Source organism: Spermophilus citellus, assembly GCF_964194105.1.
Source record: "Spermophilus citellus genome assembly, chromosome: 4".
In the NCBI taxonomy this organism is placed as follows: Eukaryota; Metazoa; Chordata; class Mammalia; order Rodentia; family Sciuridae; genus Spermophilus; species Spermophilus citellus.
The window spans coordinates 203,742,370-203,761,018 of NC_138185.1; the positions used below are offsets into that span (position 1 = coordinate 203,742,370).

At 40.6% G+C, this 18,649-nt stretch overlaps 1 protein-coding gene across 18 annotated transcripts in view; it reads left to right on the forward strand.

Moving 5' to 3' along the window:
* The window catches only part of NRXN3 (neurexin 3), a gene marked incomplete at its 5' end in the record, with an annotated part of 1,519,183 nt that overhangs the window by 972,094 nt on the left and 528,440 nt on the right, over positions 1-18,649 (forward strand). For 4 of the 18 annotated variants that reach the window (XM_081291917.1, XM_081291918.1, XM_081291919.1 and 1 more), the window contains one exon: positions 1,365-1,608. The exons of the other annotated variants lie outside the window; for them this stretch is intronic. In XM_081291917.1, the coding sequence (XP_081148043.1) occupies positions 1,365-1,608 (244 nt within the window). Of the gene's footprint in view, positions 1-1,364; positions 1,609-18,649 lie in introns of those variants that run through there. 18 annotated transcript variants of the gene reach the window in all.

An 18,649-nucleotide genomic window follows, 5' to 3' on the forward strand; every position in this document is an offset into this window, starting at 1 on the left:
CTGATGACTTAAGGGGATTATTTTTACTTCCGTTTGGGGCCACTTCGGCATTAGCCGCTGCCTGAATTTTTCTTCTAAAATTGTAAAAGGCGCCTTATACCGAGCGAGTTTGGTTGCAAGTGCCTGGCAGAGGAGCAGGGGAAGGGTGATAAAGGAAGATGCAATGTCAGTCTTGTGGGTCTCACTCACACTTGCGAAGGAGCGCGCGCGCACACACACCCACACACACACACACACACACACACACACACACACACACAACCGGGCGGGAACAGAGTGAGAGAAGGGCGTGCAGAGTGCGCGGGAGGCTAGCGGGCGTGTACGAGAGTGTACTTGAATGGGGAGGGCCGGGATTCCGGGTCGCTCGGGCCCCTCCCTCCTCCGAGCCAGCCAGTCCCTCGGCAGAGCGCTCGGGCTGCACTGATTTGCTCTCAGGAGTGCGCTATTTGCATATGACTTGCCCATTTGTGAATTTGGCTCTCCAACTCCTCGCTTCACTTCACCTGTGCCTCCTTGTTCCGCGCACTTTGCAGGAGCCCGCCCGCCTTTCGGCCACCTCTGCCGCCTGCAGGGCACCTCCTCTAGCGCTTGTCCTGATTGCGCCCACCTACCTCCCTCCGCCTTGTGCCTCATTGGTTTGGGTGGCTGCTCCGCGCTTTTCTTTCCCTCTAGTCCTTCTTGTTCTCTTCCTCTGGCTGCTGCTGCTGCTGCTGTCTTCTTTTCATCCAGTTGGGAACCCTGGAAGCAGGCGGCTGCTCCGTGGCGCTCCTCCAGAAAGCGCAGGGTTAACTGCCTCCGCGCCCTTCCGCCGCTGAGACTCTCAGGAACAGGAGAACTCTTCCACCTGCAGCCCCCTTTTGCCTGGCGGTTCTGCATTGCATCTGATGGAAGTCGAAAGAGGAAAAAAAAAAATGTTCAAACTCCTTGGATGTTGGGATAAACTAGCTTGAATCTACTTGGGTCGCCTGCCGCTTCCTCCTCTTTCTTCGTTTCCACCTTTGCCGTGTGGCTTCTCGGAGTGTGCAGTTAAGTCATCAGACCCAAGGTGCCTAGAGAACAGGAGGAAGCCTCGCCTGTCCTCCCCGACATGTGTGGCATGCGGGGGCTCCCTAGAAGGTTTGCTTTACCTGGGCGGACTCTGGCATCCTAAATTTTAGCTCCGGGAAAGGGGGCTTTGTCTTTTATCTTTTTTTTTTTTTAACTGATTCATCATCAGTTTTCTTGAAACCTCTTATTGTTTCCCTTTTCCCCAAATCGGGCAACTCTTCCTCTCACTATGATGGGCCCCTGGGCATCATGAACTTCATTATTCTTCACTGGCTGGAATTGAAACTGCCCATCTGTAGTGGTCCAGTGCGTTGACCATGCACCTGAGAATCCACGCGAGACGGAGCCCTCCCCGCCGGCCGGCCTGGACGCTTGGAATCTGGTCCCTCTTCTGGGGATGTATCGTCAGCTCTGTGTGGAGTTCCTCTAATGTAGCTTCCTCCTCCTCCTCTTCCTCGCCGGGGTCTCATTCTCAGCATGAGCACCATTTCCATGGCAGCAAGCATCACTCAGTGCCTATTTCTATCTATCGCTCCCCTGTTTCCCTTCGAGGAGGGCACGGTGGGTCTCTCTGCTCTTTATCCTTTTAATGGGGCATAGCAATTCCTTAACCCACTCGTCTTTCAGTAGTGTCAAGGGTGGGAAAAGCATAGAAAATTGAATTTAGAATGATAAAAAAGCATCGCATGTGCATGAGGGAAGAAAATTTCCACTTTCTCTTAAAGGCTCACGTTGCCCAGTCTTCTCGGAAGGGTTCTCCTCACCTTAGCTCCCTCCAGCATAACTGCACAAACACCCCTCTCTCCTTTGCAGCCCTCACCCCCTTTGATGACACACAGCTTATCAGACAAGACCCTATGCTACACATTGAGGAATCATTCATTCACCTTGCTTTCACCCTTTCTTTCTCTGGTCTCATTTGAGTGCTAGTTGTGGAGAAATAGCAGATAGCAGGCATCATTCAGTCTTCAGCCTGAAGTTGATTGAATCCCTGTAAAGTTGTCTGTGTGGTAAAGCTCAGGGGAGAGTAGCTGAGTATAAGAAGGCAGAAAATATAATTAATAACCAGAGGCCATTATTGTTCAATTTGGCAGCTTCATGTTTGCCCACAACTAGTTGAGAAAGCAGGGATCACTAAAACTGGGCATCTAATATTGCTAGCTACCAGAGAGGAAGCAATATGTGTAAGGCTGTCCATTTATACTTCACCCAAGTGTAAATTATAGTAACTTTGATTCCACCACTTAGGCAATAATCTTTCAGTTAAGGCAGAATGAATGGTCTCCTCTAATCAAAACAGGTATGCTATGTTTTGCTCTGAACAACCCTCCTGCATAGCTATGGAAGGAAGAGATCTGTGGTTCTTAAAAATATATTCAGCTCTGAGCAGGCTGCCTCCAAAAGGGTAATGTCTGCGGTTAAAGGTAGGAGCTTGCTGTAGTAAACTGTTCTTAGGAAAAGAGCTTCCTTATTTGTTTACTATGCACTCCGTTCTGATGATGAAGGGAATAGGAAGCACAGAGGGTGACTGCAGGGGCAGCCTTTCAGAGAGCATCAGTAGGAACCACACTAGGGGTCCCTGCCTTACTTTTTTTAAAAGACCTATAGCATGCAAACCCTGTTCCAAAGTTGATTCTTTCCACTGTCTCTGAGCTGTGAGCTTCTGCACTGTGATATCTGTAGTGTGAAGTGGAAGCACACTAAGAAAAATGCCAATGCACACTGTGGCTCTTTCTCTCTTTAAATTTTATTTCAAGCAGCTCAGAGCTTGTAAGGTTGGTAGAATGGCTTGATGGGGAGGAGGGACTACTCAAAGGCTTGATGCTGATCTGGTGACTGTTTTCTCTAAGACTCCTGCTGGATCTGGTATAGACTCTCTCTGTCTCTCTCAAAATGAATAAATGAATAAAATAAAGTAAATAACAGGAAAAAAAAAACAGGTCCCAATCAATTTCATTGGAATGGAAACTTGGGTCCCAAGGAGGAAACAGGTAGGGGGAAGAGTTAGGGAAAGAGAGAGAGAGAGAGAGAGAGAGAGAGAGAGAGAGAGAGAGAGAGGAGAGATGGGGAAGCCAGACAGGCTATTACTAATAGCCATAATTAAGCACGGAAACGCTCAGCGATAATTAGCTAAATTTTGCTAATTAGTGTAAATGATCAGCAGGGAGATGAAGATTATGCATTAGTTAGAGGTTATAGGCTGGCATGGTCTTGCTGGGTTCTGTTCAGCATGTAAAGAGTTAAAGGTAGCTACTAGTAAGTGATGGAATTTACAGAAGAGTACTTCCCTGGGATTCCTGGGTCAGTCTCTCTCCCTGCCTCCTCCCACCTCTCCTAAAGGGATTGAGCACTTACTTGATTTCTTTAAGGATTGGTTGCTCAGCATCCTCTAAATCTTTTTTGACTGGGTTTAAGTCTTCTTTCTCATTAACCTGCAACTGATGAGATTCAGTGTGATGGAAAAGGAGAACAAACTAAGCAAATGGCCAGATACCCCCAGAAGGGGCCCTCAGAGCCACCAGAGCTGCAGAATGCAGTGAACTCCAGAGTCTGGCATGGCTAAGATAAGTAAGCTCATGAATTCAACTCTTCAGTGTCCTCTTTCAGTAAGTCCTACCCCATTGATTTGGGGCTTGGAGAGTGAATGCATCTATATTAAGTAGGCTCCTTGCATATTTAATTAATGTTTTTGAGCTTGAAATCAAGACAAGCAGCAATTAACAAGATGCCCCAACCTCTGGCTGCCTTCCCACATCCCAGCTGTGACCTTTTGCATATCTAACTAAAAAGACCAGGAGACCCCACAGAGCTTTGCTAATGCACCTCTCCATCTTTCTTGGAGTGCACTTGCTCCCTCCTAGCCCAAGACAAAGGCCTAGTTAATAGCAATTGTTTTGAAAAATCTTGGTGGAGGTGGTAGGAGGCACAGCACCAGGAGGCTGAGGGTTGTTTCTGATGATTTACCACCAACCTCACTCAGTCAAAAGCAATGCTTTCTATTGTCTGTCCTTCATTCCAATATAAAACTAAAACTAGAACCTTCAATCCAAGAACCTTCTTTGGACTCCAGAGAGTTTTTTAAAGTACTGTGTCTCCTGTTGCTCAATTCCTTGAAAAGCCAAATATCCTCAGAGCTGCTGCTGATCACCACTGGTCACCTTCCTCATCATCCCACCCTATAATGAGATTCACCATGGTAAAACAGGTGGAAGAAATATAAAAAAAAAATCTCCAAACAGCTGGCATTTCACCCTTTTTGTTACCCACGCTTGGTGCTGATCTTTAGAAAATTGATTATGTTATAGATTTGCCTGAAGTCTATCCCAGGACAGCCTAGAGGAAGCTGAATTCCTTGGTGAGTTGGGGAGAAAAAAGATCACACCTGCCTGGTGTTCACCAAACAGTCTTAAGTTAGGAATGTGCTTCAGGATAGAATTAACCTCCTTCCTAACAGAAATCCAGTACCATTTTAAATTTTTTTTTTTTTTTAATTTTGTGCATTCCCTTCACTTAGGTCCTCTAGCCCTTCAACTGCCTACCCCCAACTGTCAATCAATTAACACTGAGCACTTCCTACCTGCAAAGGATCCAGAACCAAATATGATATTGGGTGTTCTGTTAGGAATCATTTTAGAAGTATGTGGGTCACTATGAGCCATAAGTGCTTCTGTATTTTAAAAAGTACAAGGAGAGGGTGGGGATCCACATACCAAGTCAAGTTAATTAATGTAACTATAAAATATAAATTTCCTTTATAAAATGGAATGTACATTCTCATGGTATTCAAAATATCCCTTCAGATTATTTTTGATCATCTGCTTTAAATCTATTCTTTGTTTCCATACTTTCCACATTTCCATGTTTATCAAAGGGCTAAGCAGTTTAGTGATAGAGAACACATAAATAGTAAAATTTGCTTACCAGCCTTCATTTTGCTAAAGGGATTTTGTAGAGTTTTTCCTCATTCCTTTTTTTTCCCCTTTTGGAACTCCAGTATTCATTTGCCTTGAAAAATGCTTTAATATTTACCATTTTAAAAGGAGATTTCTCCGAGGATTCAAGGTTTTGTATGTACCTTCTATTTTTATCTTCCACAAAATAACAGACCTTCCTGATGACTTAGACATTTCGTGGAACTAGGTGAGGATGTAGAACTCTTGGAAAACTTACTTTAAAAGTAAAACATGTGGTCTAAATTTGGAGGAAAGCTTCTTGCTCAGAACCCAGAGTATGTGCATGTCTGGGAGTGGAGGGCAGGCAGAAGTCTAGCTCACACCATCTTGGTAGAAGTGGTGGTGGTGGTTGTCATGCATATGCACAGGAGTCAGTAGTCCTTGGAAGAAATTCCCTGTCTCATTCCTTGTCATAGTGACCCACCTCTAAGTGTTCCCAGCTATGGGGCTTGTTCTGTTCTGATCTCTTGAGCACTTTCTTTTGGCAGCCAGCTGCTTTCTAGCTACTTTCTTTCTGCTTTCCTTCTGGGGATTTGGTACATTGAATAATTCAGAGTGTTGGTTGACAGATAAAATGATAAGATTTATATATCTTTGGCCTTGGTAATGAATTAATTAAATTGGTTTCTCCTTCTCTCTCTGTCCTCTATCTGCATTGTTTTCCTCTGAAATTCTCTGGCAAGTGGTGGGGCTGGAGATAATTTTGTTCTTGAAAGACCTTTATGGGAAGATTATAATACCCTAGTGTAGATTTCTTTAGGACTTTTAACATGTGGTTGTATAGGATTGATGTGAGGACTGCCATATCACAGGAAGAGAGGGGAGAAGAGAATCAACAATCTCCTTTAGAGGGGAGAATAAAACTCTCCACCAAACTGGCTGATGGAGAGACTTGCATAGTAAGAACTTTATTCCTTTAATACCAGTTTTGAATCGGGAAGAGGTAATATATTTCATTTTACATGTGAATTACTTTATCAGATCTGGGAGAGTTGGCCTTTCTAGGATCCTGGATGACCCAGGAGGGAGGCAAGTCTGGGAAGATGAACCTTGGACTTCCACTTCCCTCCCAGTATTATTTTTCTAGTGCTGCAGTTACAAAATAACACATGCTGGTTGGTTCAAATAGGAGAGATTTATTTAGTCATAGGTCTGAAGGCTGCAAGTCCAAGATCAAGGTGTCAGCAGGTTTGGTTTCTTCTGAGACCTGTCTTCTTGGTTTACAGATGGCCATTTCCCACTGGGTCTTAATGTTCTCTCTTTCCTTGGTGTTCTTGCATTCCTGATGTCTTTGTGTATTCCGGGACACACATCCAATTGGATTAGGGCTCTTTTAATAATCTCCTTAAAAGTCCTATCTCCAAATATAGTCATATTCTGAGGCACCAAAGTTTAGGGCTTCAACATACGAATTTTGAGAAGACACTATACTATCCCTCTTCCCTGGGACAGAAGTAAAGCTGTACCATTCAGTGAATTTCTTCTAAATCTCTAGAATGGTAAAATAAAACCTCAGTGACTATGGAAGCACTTTTCAATATTATAAAATGGTGCCTCAAGAAGAAAAATCCTACTTACATATATCTAGGTAAAACAGCAAAAGTAGGTTTGGTTGAAAATTGTGTTTATTTTATCTCAGTTCATGTGCTGTGATGGAGTTCTGACCTCCATGTGCATGTTGATGAATCCTGTCTATACAGACAGGATCTCTGCAGACACAGTCTCCTGTCCCTTGCCTGGGGCTTCCTTACCTAGATCTGATGCCCTCTCCGTCAGACTCCCAGCCCTCCCCCTGACTTCCCTGTAGGACTTGAATTTGAAGGTTCTTCTTTTCCTTTCCTGAGATACACACCACCAACTTTTTTCACTTTTCATTCTTAACTAAAGAAAAAAAGATTAAGTACCAATGCTTACTTTTGGGGGGGGGTAGTTAAAAAATATGTCCTTTAAAAAAGTGTCAATTTTATTATTTTTCTGTTGGATTTTTATCTTATGAAAGTTCATCTTAAAATATAAATAGGAGACAGCTTGTCTACTTCATGACAGAATCATGATGCTTAGGTGATATGATTGAGGAAATATGTTGTAAATTATGAACCTCTGGTTATTATAAGTTCCAAGGTCTTCAACTCTTTGGTGAAAGAATGAATATTTTTACTTATTTGTTTCTGAATTCAGTTACTTCTAAATAAATAGTTATGAGAATTTGTGCTAATGAGGATAAAAGATGAATGATAATGTAATTCTAATGGAAAGGGTGGTATTGAGTGAGGTGAGACCAATTAACCACAGGATTTACAAATGGAGGAAATTGACCTTAATCTTTGTGGTTTGTGAGCATGGACAAGTCACTTGATTTAAGACTGAATTTCATCTTTAAACTGGGAGTAATGATAATAATACCATGCAGATATACAGAATTGTATGGAAGCTTAGAAAAGTTGTGCTTTGCACCTTGTAAATCACTATGTACAGGTTCAATATGTTATGAGAAATATTTTAGTGACAATGCTGCCGTCTTTGAATACCTTGTGCAAAGTTGCTGGGTGGTAGATTGAGGTTAAAAATCTGCATCAATTGGCCTTCCAATTTCTCTATCTGTGGATCGATGTTGTCTTTCAGGGGCTGCTGCATTCACCTGCTACTTCTTTGTGGGAAATATAGATGAGAAAACTTTAATGAATATTTTCTTGTTCATGCATTAGAAGAAGATAGCCTACGACAGTCAGCTTATGATTTAAGATAAGTGTCTCCTTAGCTAGAAACTCATGCCAGGCAAATTTTAACCAGGGATCACAGCTTACAACAAACCAGTTAGAATGTCTGAGATTCTGTGAAATAAAAATGGAGAGGTCTCCAAGAAATATTCTGAGACCACTGAGAAATTCAGAATTAGATCCCACTGGTAGTAAATGAATTGTATACATTTCAAACATTTCTATGTTCACTATCCACCAGAAACTAAAAATTTTCATCTAGCTTATATTAGGAAGAATCAAGTCTTTTTTAGGACAACAATCTTTAGCTCTAGAAATAGAGAACTACTTTTAAGGTCATTTTTTATAGTTTTACTTTCCAGGACTTGAAGGTTACAGAGGAGATAGGAACACATAATTATGCACTACCTGTAGAGTTGATTTTGTGGTGCCTGAATTTAAAACTAGAATTTTTATAGAGACAACAGAGTGCCAAGTCCTAGATTTTACTCTCTGAGTTTTCTTTCTGACCAACTCTGGGACTTTGGATGTGACATTATGTCTTTTTATTGTGTTAATCTTTTTAAGTTTTAGACATTCAATGATATCGTCATCTTTTTTTCCCTATTCTCTTTCTTTACCTGTAGTTCCCTGTGGGATGTAGTGTGAGTGCACTTGTGCGCCTGCCTGCCTTAATCCTATAGTGGAGGAAACTTCCTATTTTTTTTTTTTCTTCTTTGTACAATGAGAGTGTTGGGTGAGACAATCTCTCCAAAAGTTTCTCAGCACTAGGATTTCATCATTCTCTGATCCGCCTGTCTTTAAAGACACCACTGTGCATCTTAAACCTGTCTGAGTTCCACAGGTCTGCCAATGGTTTATAGGTCTATTTTCTTGGCTATCTTAATAACTTTGCCAAAACCACAAGCCAGGTTTTCTCTTTTTCCCTCAGAGAGAAGCAGCATAATGTATAGGAGTGGCTCACTGTGATGCTATAAAGCCCACCATCCAGCCTTACTCAGTGTCATGCTGAGATGGGAAGAATGAAGCTTTAGTTAAAACACATCTGATTAATACGAGAAAGAAGCTGTGTGTTATGTTTAAAATGCTCTGCTGTGTTTAGCAATCTCGGGGCAGGAGGCAGAGCAACAATGGAGTTTATAAACAGCAAGCAGTTCATTTCTACTTCCAGTTAGGGTTTTGAGAGAGATTTGCTGGGATGGTGCACTCTTACAGACACTTTACATATATGATTTCATTGAATCCTCTCATGCTCTGAAGTTAATAAAGTTACTACTATTTTACAAATCCAAACACTGAAACCCAGAGAGTTTAAATGGATTGACTGAAGTAATATGGTGCTAAAAGCCAAGATTCAAACCTGCTTCTCACCATAAGCTCTTGATCTTTCTGCTATACCACCCATCACATCAGCTCAAGCAAATCACAGAAAATAAACACCAAACTCTTTTTGTCAGGAATACAGCACACAGGTTACCAAAGTATTGTGATAGTGCCTTTGACACACCTTTCTAAAGTATCCACAAGAGTATCCAGTTCATATTCCAACCCAGAGGTACCACGTGATTGATTCTCTGATGCTGGGAGATGAGGGATTGAGCTCATAGAAGAGGCAAAGGGTTGGGAAAGTACAGATCCCTATGAAGCACACCAACAGTGTCATCAAATTTTGGGGATAGTTGGGCTGGAGATGTGGCTCAAGCGGTAGCTCGCTCGCCTGGCATGCATGTGGCCCAGGTTCGATCCTCAGCACCACATACAAACAAAGATTTTGTGTCCGCCGAATACTAAAAAATAAATATTAAAAAAATTATCTCTCTCTCTCTCTCTCTCTCTCTCTCTCTCTCTCTCTCTCTCTCTTTAAAAAAAACAAAAACAAAAACTTTGGGGATAGATATAAGAGACATCAGTTTGCCACATGTGCCAAGTGAGCATCTGGCCAAGGGCATCCAGTCAGTGTTTAGACTCAGTGAGGAACCCAGACAGTGGGATGCCAAGTCCACAACTTTTCTTTTTCTCCTCACCTTCTCATTCTTTCAAGCCTTTCTCAAATGACAGCCTGGTTCCCCACCTCCCTTTCTGCAGAGCAGTCTCCTCCTAACCAGCTGAAGCCCTATGGCTTTGGATTCGGCCAGCATTGAATTTTTGTGGCCTTAAGCTTAAAATAATTCATTATGAGCATCTGTCTAATGGGTGCCTGGCTTGTGCTAAGGGATAGGATTTCTTGGAATGTGCTGAAGGCTTCCTCTCTATAGGAGATCCCTTTGTGAGGAAGTGCTCAGATTTAGAGTCCTGTGCACTAAGAGAATTCCTGTCCTGGTAGGGTCTTACCCAACAGAGAGCAAGAAAGAAATAACCTTTTTTTTTTTTTTATTTAATTTGTTCTTTTTATATATGCATGATGGTAGAGTGTATTTTGACATATTTTATACACATAGAATATAACCTGTTCTAATTAGGATCCCATTCTTATTGTACATGATGTGGAGTTACACTGGTTGTATATTCACATATGAACATAGGAAAGTTATGTCTGATTCATTCTATTGTCTTCGCTAATCCCATCCTCCCTCCCTTCCCTTCACTCCCCTTTGTCTAATTCAATAAACTCATTTTCTTCCCTGCCCTCTTATTGTGAGAAATAACCTTTTTATGCAACTCTTACTGCTCTTCATTTGGAAGCCATGACCCAGTTATTATTCAAGGACATATCTCCAGCGCCAGTCCTGACCCCTCGCTTGTCAGCTGTTGAGCACCTGTATACACATAAATCCCCTAGAAACCAATAAGCCACATTTTCTGAGATACTGTCGTTGCCCTCCTTCTTTCACTGTTTTGAAATACACCTCTCACCCCCTGCATTTCAACAACCGTGTGTACTCCTGAGTGACTTTCCCCCAAACTATGAATTTCAACTATTTCTGAGGCAGTCTTTCAGAATTTGAATATAATTACACGCTTTGGGTGCAAATTGTGATTTTTGCTACATAAGAAACTAATGGAAATGATCCGCCTGTTCCTGTAGTTTACAGATTATATGCTTTGGAACTGGGGATATATATTTAGGTTGCTTTTCTGTGTGGCACATTAAAATGGAAACCAGCTCGGGGTGAGCCACCATGGTTGCTAGGCAGTAAAGCAGGTTGACAGAGCATGGTATCAAACTGAACCAGTGTTGGTGTTTTACTTAACACCTGTTTGCTTTGTACCTTTGTCATTTGATGGTGTCATAGAAGGGGGAAGGGGGAGGAGACAGGAAGGTCTGGTTGTCAGCAGAGACTTAAACAAGGAGTAAGAAATAAGCCCAAACACCCATGTGAAATGAGCATTTTTTAAAAATCTGAAATTACTATGCAGAGAGCTGTTCTTATGAAGAGCAAGCAATACTTGAAGCAGTGCACAGGTGCAGGAGGCATCTCAAGGGATGTGGTCTTGGGTGGGAACTTATCTTCAGAATAGGAGCCATAGCCAGCAAAGAAGAGTGAACTGGTGTCCCCAGGCCGGAACTGGTCTCAGCAGGTCCAGATAAAAGGAGCTGGTTAAAAATTGTCCAACGTGCTTCAGTAGTTCATTTAACTTCTAGACTGAAATTCCAGACTTATCGTGTGCAAGTGGTAATAGGCAGCAAAGGGCTTTGGGGCTTCTTTATAATTGATAACTAATAGAATAACTCCAATTGCTTTGAAACTCTGGTTTTAATAAAAGCCCAACGGCCCTGGAAAACAATTAGATTGCAGATAAAAGAAAGCCTTCTCAGATTCTCTGAGGACAATTTCAGTAGCACTCTGATCATTTTAAAAGTTTGGGGAAAAAAAAAAGATTATAGGGTTAAATCTCAACTGTTGGGAGAATTTGAGAATTTGGCTTCCTAAACAATTGGGTAGAGGGAGGATCTTAGAGATTATATAGCCGAGATTTCATTGTACACATTTTTCCCATGAGTCAAATATAGTATATACGTTTTCATGAAACAATATCTCTGTATGATCACAGAGCATATTATACACACACACACACACACACACACACACACACACACACATATATATATATATATATATATATATATATATATATATATATATAGTGGTGGTGGTGGTGGGGTGTTGTGTTGAATGCAGGGGCATTTAACCATTGACCCACATCCAAAACCCTATTTTGTATGTTACTTAAAGACAGAGCCTCACCTGAGTTGCTTAATGCTTCCTTTTCACTGAGGCTGGCTTTGAACTTTCAATCCTCCTACCTCAGCCTCCAAGCTCCTGGGATTATAGGCATGCATCACTCCCTTATATATTAATTCAAACTTCTTAAATAAAATAAATCCAAGAAAGGATATTAGGCTTTTACAAGAATGACAATAATATCTATTTGACTCACTAATGACTGTTAAAATATACCGCTATTTCTTTTAACTTATTCAGTGTACCTGAGAGTTTTCTAAAAGTTTTAGTTCATTTAACTCTCCTATGAGTTCGGTACAGTTGTTTTCCCATTTTAAAGACATGAATGTGAAGGCATGGAAGGTTTGAATCATTTGCCTGAGGTCATATGGATAATGCATGGCAGAACTAGTTTGGACATCCAAACAATTTGTGTTTTTAGTATTTAAATTTTCAAGGTAGATTTCTCAAATGAATCCTGGGCCATTTTTGAAAGGACCTTTTTCATATTCTACTTAGAGCAGAGATGAATTGTAAGGACTATAGTGTCTTCTGGACTTAGCAGCTAACAATACACTTCAACTTTGTGTCAAGCATTGAATCAAATACTTGAGTTTACCTGCTTTAATTTTTCTTACCATCCTCCAAAGGAAGTACTATGATTAGTGTGAATTTATAAGAAAAAAAAATTGAGCCTGAGAGTTAACTAATTCATTTATTTCTCTACAGACAACCACACCCTCCTATCTCCTTTCTTTTGTTCCTTCTTTGAAATCTTTAAATGACAAAGGAACAAAGCAAATATGTGTTAAGTAAAACACCAAGGCTGGTTGCAAGTTTCACTTTCCAGCAGTTAGCCCACTGCTTCTCTTGAACTTTGGTTAGCACATCTGTGCAAATATAGACCTGTTCCCAAATACTGAAAACAACTGATTAGAATACTTTCCTCCATTCACATGCCCTATTACATTCCAGGAAAGACTTTCCAAAACAGCCTTTGCTAACACACAAATCAGCTGGCAAAGAATGGTGGCATATTCAATGAAGGATCAAAGCATGAGAGCCCCTCCGTTGACAAGAGAGCCCATTGGTGAGTCACTCTCCTCATTTTTGATCTACTTTAAGAAATAATTTGTCTTGGGAAACTCAGTTTCCAACAGTCATTATAGGCTTTCCCCTCAACCCATAATTTTAGACAAATTACCAAATCTTCCTGGTTGTAGTTCTCTCGCCTGCAAAGTAAGGGAATTCAAGTGGCCTGCCAGGTTTTTTGGTGTGTGAGTTTGATAGTAATCTTTCTAGCAGGACTCAGAGGTAAAATCCTGATGGTTTCTCAAATACCTTTTGTCTCTTATGAAATTACCTTGAATCTCTTGAATCTACTTTCATTCTTGAATCTCTCTCTCTCTCTCTCTCTCTCTCTCTCTCTATATATATATATATATATATATATACACACACACACACACACACACACACACACTCACACACACATGTATATGTATATACATATATGTATGTGTGTCTATGTATACGCATATGTATGTATATACACACACATACATATATGTGCAGTTCATTAATTGTGATGGTGGAACTAATGAATTGACTGAATTGACTATTTCTACATTGGCAATAGTTTTGCAATTTGGGCCAATGGGTGTGTTTGCATGTCCATATGGGTGAATGCATGAGCTGGAGAAGAACATTGTGGCATAAAGCCCTTAACATTCCCAATTAGCTCCTGGCTTGGGATGAAAAGATTAGGCATGAAGATTAAGCCTAATGTAGTAATGCTTTAATAACCTTTTCTTCCTGATTTGATGTCACCATTCAGTCCAGTTTTGTCACAGACTATGTCACCATGTCAATATTCATCTCAGTAGGGACAATTTTTATGTAAACTAGGAACATAAACCTAGACCTGACCCTCTACAGTCAATCCCTCTCTTTGTGATGGCTCATGTCTCTTTTTTTTCCAGGCCAGGGGTCACTCTGAAGATAGCCCCATCCTCTACCTGCCCTTAGATATGTATTTGAGTTTTTGTGATAAAGAACTTTTTCAGACAGTCCTGAGATTGCACCTCTTTATTTCTGGACAAAAGGTAACTCCATCCTGGTAATCCAGAAAAAGATTCATAACCTCATCCTCATGTTCCTCAGGCCCTGGGGATGCTGCTAACTAAGAATGTTCCAATGCGGGACACCCATGGGACTAAAAGCTGCTTTGCTTGTGTGACGTCACTGAGTGCCAAATGTGGATGATGTCTTTAGAGATCTTTTCGAATCAAATGATTTTTCACGTGAAGAAACTAACAGATCAGGAGTCTGTGAATTGTTCCCAAATCACCCCTTTCAAATTAGGGGCAAATCAAGGTTTGCACACATTTCTACATTTTTCCATTCAGTCCTCTCTCTACCACACCACATTGTGGGTGCTCCACCTCTCCACGTGTCCCCTGTCTCACTGGAGTCTGGGAGATGGGGATGGTCTCCAACACAACCTGAGAATCAAATCAGCACAGGAGGAGCAGAGAGCAGCTCTCTGGGAGCAGCATGGGAGCCAAGATTCCAACCCACAGGCTGCTTCCTCTAATTGCCACCCCTGAGGACAGTGACACTCCATCCCAGGCATGTCCCTCCCTCCCTCCCTCAGAGGGTCCCGAGTTCTCTCTGCCCCAGCAGTCTAGGAGGGAAATTCAGTGTGCTACAGTTCAATCAAACCGTTTGATGAGAGCTTTTGAGCCTAATTACATGGAAGGTTTCTTCCAGTGAAAGGAAAGAGGAAAGAGAAAGGGAGAGATTAAATTGAAGTGTAAATCAGTCAAGGGCTTAGATCCCGCGCTTGCTTTCTTTTTAATCAAGAGTAAAATGAGAGGAGAGTTTTAAGGATCATCACAAGACACCATTAACTACCCAAGGAGCTCTTGACTGAAGATGGTTTGTCATGAAAAGAAAAATGTACAATTTGTCCAGAAAAGGAAGTATCTGAAGGTTTTGCAGCAATTTAAGAGGATGACACTCAGGGTAGGGTGGCTGGTTTTCCTATGACTATTTTGTCTTTCATTCTGCTAGAGGATTAGCACATTTTCTTACATCCTTTATGATATTCTCAATAAATGCTATAAATCAATGATTCGGTAAATATGTAATTATTTTTTTTTTTACATAGGAAAGTGCAATATGCTTTCTTTTGTGGTTTTTGTAGATTGTGGTCGATCCCTCTATGATTACTACTATTTGTAGAATGTTTTACAGTGCTTCAGAGAAAACGTATAATCTTTCTTGATCCTCTACACCCTGGCCCTGTACATTAGAAGAACACATGAGATGATTATTCATCCTACCTTTTTTAAGCTGAAGTATTCAAAAGCAAAGAGGCATGAATGACTTGACCAAATCATTCAAGTATTAGATGACAGAGCAGAACTGATACACAACTTTTGTCCACTAGATCTCCTTGTATTACTTAGTACTTTGTATAGAATTTCTGGGCTTTTCAGCAGTAGAGAATAGTGTTTGCAGAGAAAATGCACTGGACCTCACACCTAGGTATTGAGTGCTTTCAATGAGCAGTTCAAGACTCTGGTCTGGGGGCTGGGATTGTGGCTCCGCGGTAGAGCGCTCGCCTAGCATATGCAAGGCCCTGGGTTCAATCCTCAGTACCACATAAAAATAAAATAAGGATGTTGTGTCCAACTACAACTAAAAATTAAATATATATATATATATTAAAAAAGACTCTGGTCTGTGTTCTAGAGTGGAAAGTAAAATGTTTACTTTGCCCTCAAAAGCTTCTAGTGTAGTTAAAATTGCTTAAAGTAATACTTAGATCTATCCACTTCAACCCCACAGCATCTCCAACTGCAGCATCTGGGCAGTTGCAACAACCCCACCTTGAAGGACCTTCCTAAACCTCTGTTTGCCCTCCTGTCTATGCTGCACCCACCTGAAGTAGCGGAGATCTTGGCATTTCCCCTTGGTCCCCAAGATGAAGTCCATTACCTGCCAGGACTGGTCTCCACTATCTCTGTTTTCATCTCCCCACATGATCTTTGACCACCTTGACCTTTCTCTGCACCTTTTTCTTTTATTCCTGGAACATCTCCACATTTCCCCCACTGTTTGGCCTTTATCTGTTCCTTTTGTCTAAATTTTTCATCCATATTGCCACATGGTCATTCTTTCTTATTCTAACATCAGGCTCAACTTTGAAGTCATTTCCTTAGGAGCCTTTCTTAATGACCCAGTCTTAAAATCAGTCTTTGAAATCTCTCTCTAGTGTATTACTTTGTTTTCATTTCACTGTAGCTTGAAAATCTCCGTGATGTTCCTTGTAAGTGTGTTGCTTTTATTAACCTGCTAGACTGGGAGCTCTGAGAGCAAAGCCTTCTTCTCTCTCATTCATGGTTGTTTCTCCTGTGCCTGAAAATGGGACTAGCAAAGAGTGGATTTCAGCAAACATGTGCTGAATGAAGAGAGGAATGAAAAATTGACATACATGCACCTCACCTATGACTCCTATCTTGCATGTTAATGCTGATACTCACTAGACTCTTTCAAACTCTATGACTTTGAATATACCATTCTCTTGTCTGAGAACTTCTACTATTAGATCAGTTTCTATTAATTGCTCACATTACAACTTCCTCCATAGTATTTGGTTTGCAAAGTTTTCTCTACCTTGCATCTGCAGAATGAGATTTTCATCTTTCTGTATTTTTTTTCCATAATGATTTTCTTGTTGGCTAACTAAAATTATTAAACATATATGAAGATTTACACTCTTTCTAGACACTGTACTAGGTGCTATGTACTTTAATATGAGTAAGATTTGGGCCCTTTCTACAAAACGTACATGCCTTGTTGGAAAAGCTCATTCTCATTTTCTTAAGTGTATCCACATCGTGTTACAATTATTTACTGATGGTGAGAGTTTTGTCTCACTAGAGTCTGACTTTCTTAAGGATAAGGAATGAGTTATTCATTCGTATATTTTGAATGGTTGAAATAGTTCTGCTTTTCTAAAAGGTATACTTGGTGATAGTCAATGGAAGAATCTAGTGAGTGAATTGAAAATATAAAAACAGAAAATATTTTAACCAACATTATAGTATGACAAACATAAGTTGAAACTACGATGGGGACTTAGAAGGGGAAAATGTCACAACCAATTAGGTCATTTAAATGTGCTTTGTGAGAAAGAGAAACTTTACATCATATTTTGCAAAATGATTTCCACAGGTATGCAGAAGATAGGGTGGAATCTATTTAGGAAAAAGGAATCAGAGAGCTGTTGACTGTCAGTGACTCAGTCTGCTGAGCCATGGGCATGTAGGGGAATATTGTGAGAGGGCCTGGTAAGGGAGTTGGGGCTCTTTGATGGAGGATATTGAACAAGCATTTTGAGAATGATGGCACTTTTAGAATCTGCAGTCTAGGAATCATACTACTGCACTACATGATTTGCTCCTTTCAGTCATCCTGCAATTCTTTCATCAATATAAGCATTTACAAGTGAGGAAAGAGGCCAAGTCTGAGAAGGTGACATGTAAATCTCACAGGAGGGTGCTGTAATTTTGCAAAATGTAAATCAGCTTTTGTAACTCCCCTGCTTAATAAAAAACAAAACAAAAGCAAAGAAACCAAACAAAAACTTCTTTCTTCATAGGTTTCCATTGTCCTTCTAATAACCACAAAGCTTTCCCACTGCAGAGGCCTTTGCCCATCACATTTAAACAGATTTCTCCCTACTCCCACTGGTTGACCCCTACCACACCTGAAGTCTGTAGTTTATCACCTACTCTTGGAAGTCTCCCTTCAACTTCCTTGAGGAATTTACATCCCCAGAATACAGGTTCTCCTAACCTTTGAGAACTCTCCCTCATTGCACATTATAGAGTCGCTACTTTACATTTGTGCGGTTTTGAGACTATTTATCTATCAGCTATCTCCTAAGTCGATCCCATAAGAGCCAGATAGGGTTGCCAAACTGAACACAAGACCCCCAATTCAATTTGATATTGTGTTCAGTACCAGTAACATCCCATGCAATATTTGGTATGTACTTGTATTTAATAATATTTTCTTTTTATCCAAAGCTCAAATTTAACTGGGCATCCTGTGCTTTGTTTGGCAAACTCTTGTAAGGGACCACATCTGTTAGTGCTCTTAGCACAATAGCTAGGCTGCGATGAATAGGTCATCTTTCAATGTTTGATAAATAAGTAAAATCAATTTAAAAACTGTTCTGGCAGTTCCCTGTAGGATGAATTTGGATGACAAAAGACTGAATTTGGATGGACTTTCAAAACTATCAAAGGAAAAGGCAATAAAGACAAGTTATGATATTAAAGCTGAATAGATGGAGATATGTAAAAGAAACATTTCCAAGGGGAGATCAGAACTTCTATTTACGATGTGACTATAGCAAACCAGCACAGTAAAGAAGTTGGCAAAGGGACCATTTCAAATGACTAGTGACTAGGATCATAAATAATGACAAAGAAAAATTAACCTAACCCCCCTCACATAGACAGAGCTTCACAACTTTGTCAGTACTGTTCTGTTTCTACAACATGCCCCTCTATAGGATAGGCTTGTTTCTGAAAAGATGGCCACTTAATTATCACTTCTCTTTGTAAATTCAATTACATTTCCCAGTCAGTGTAGTTTCTCAGTTCAGAGATGTTTGTCTTCATTTCTGTGAATTTTTAACGGGTTCCTTTTATTTAAGTCCCACACATCTCTGCTGTACCCAGTACTTCTG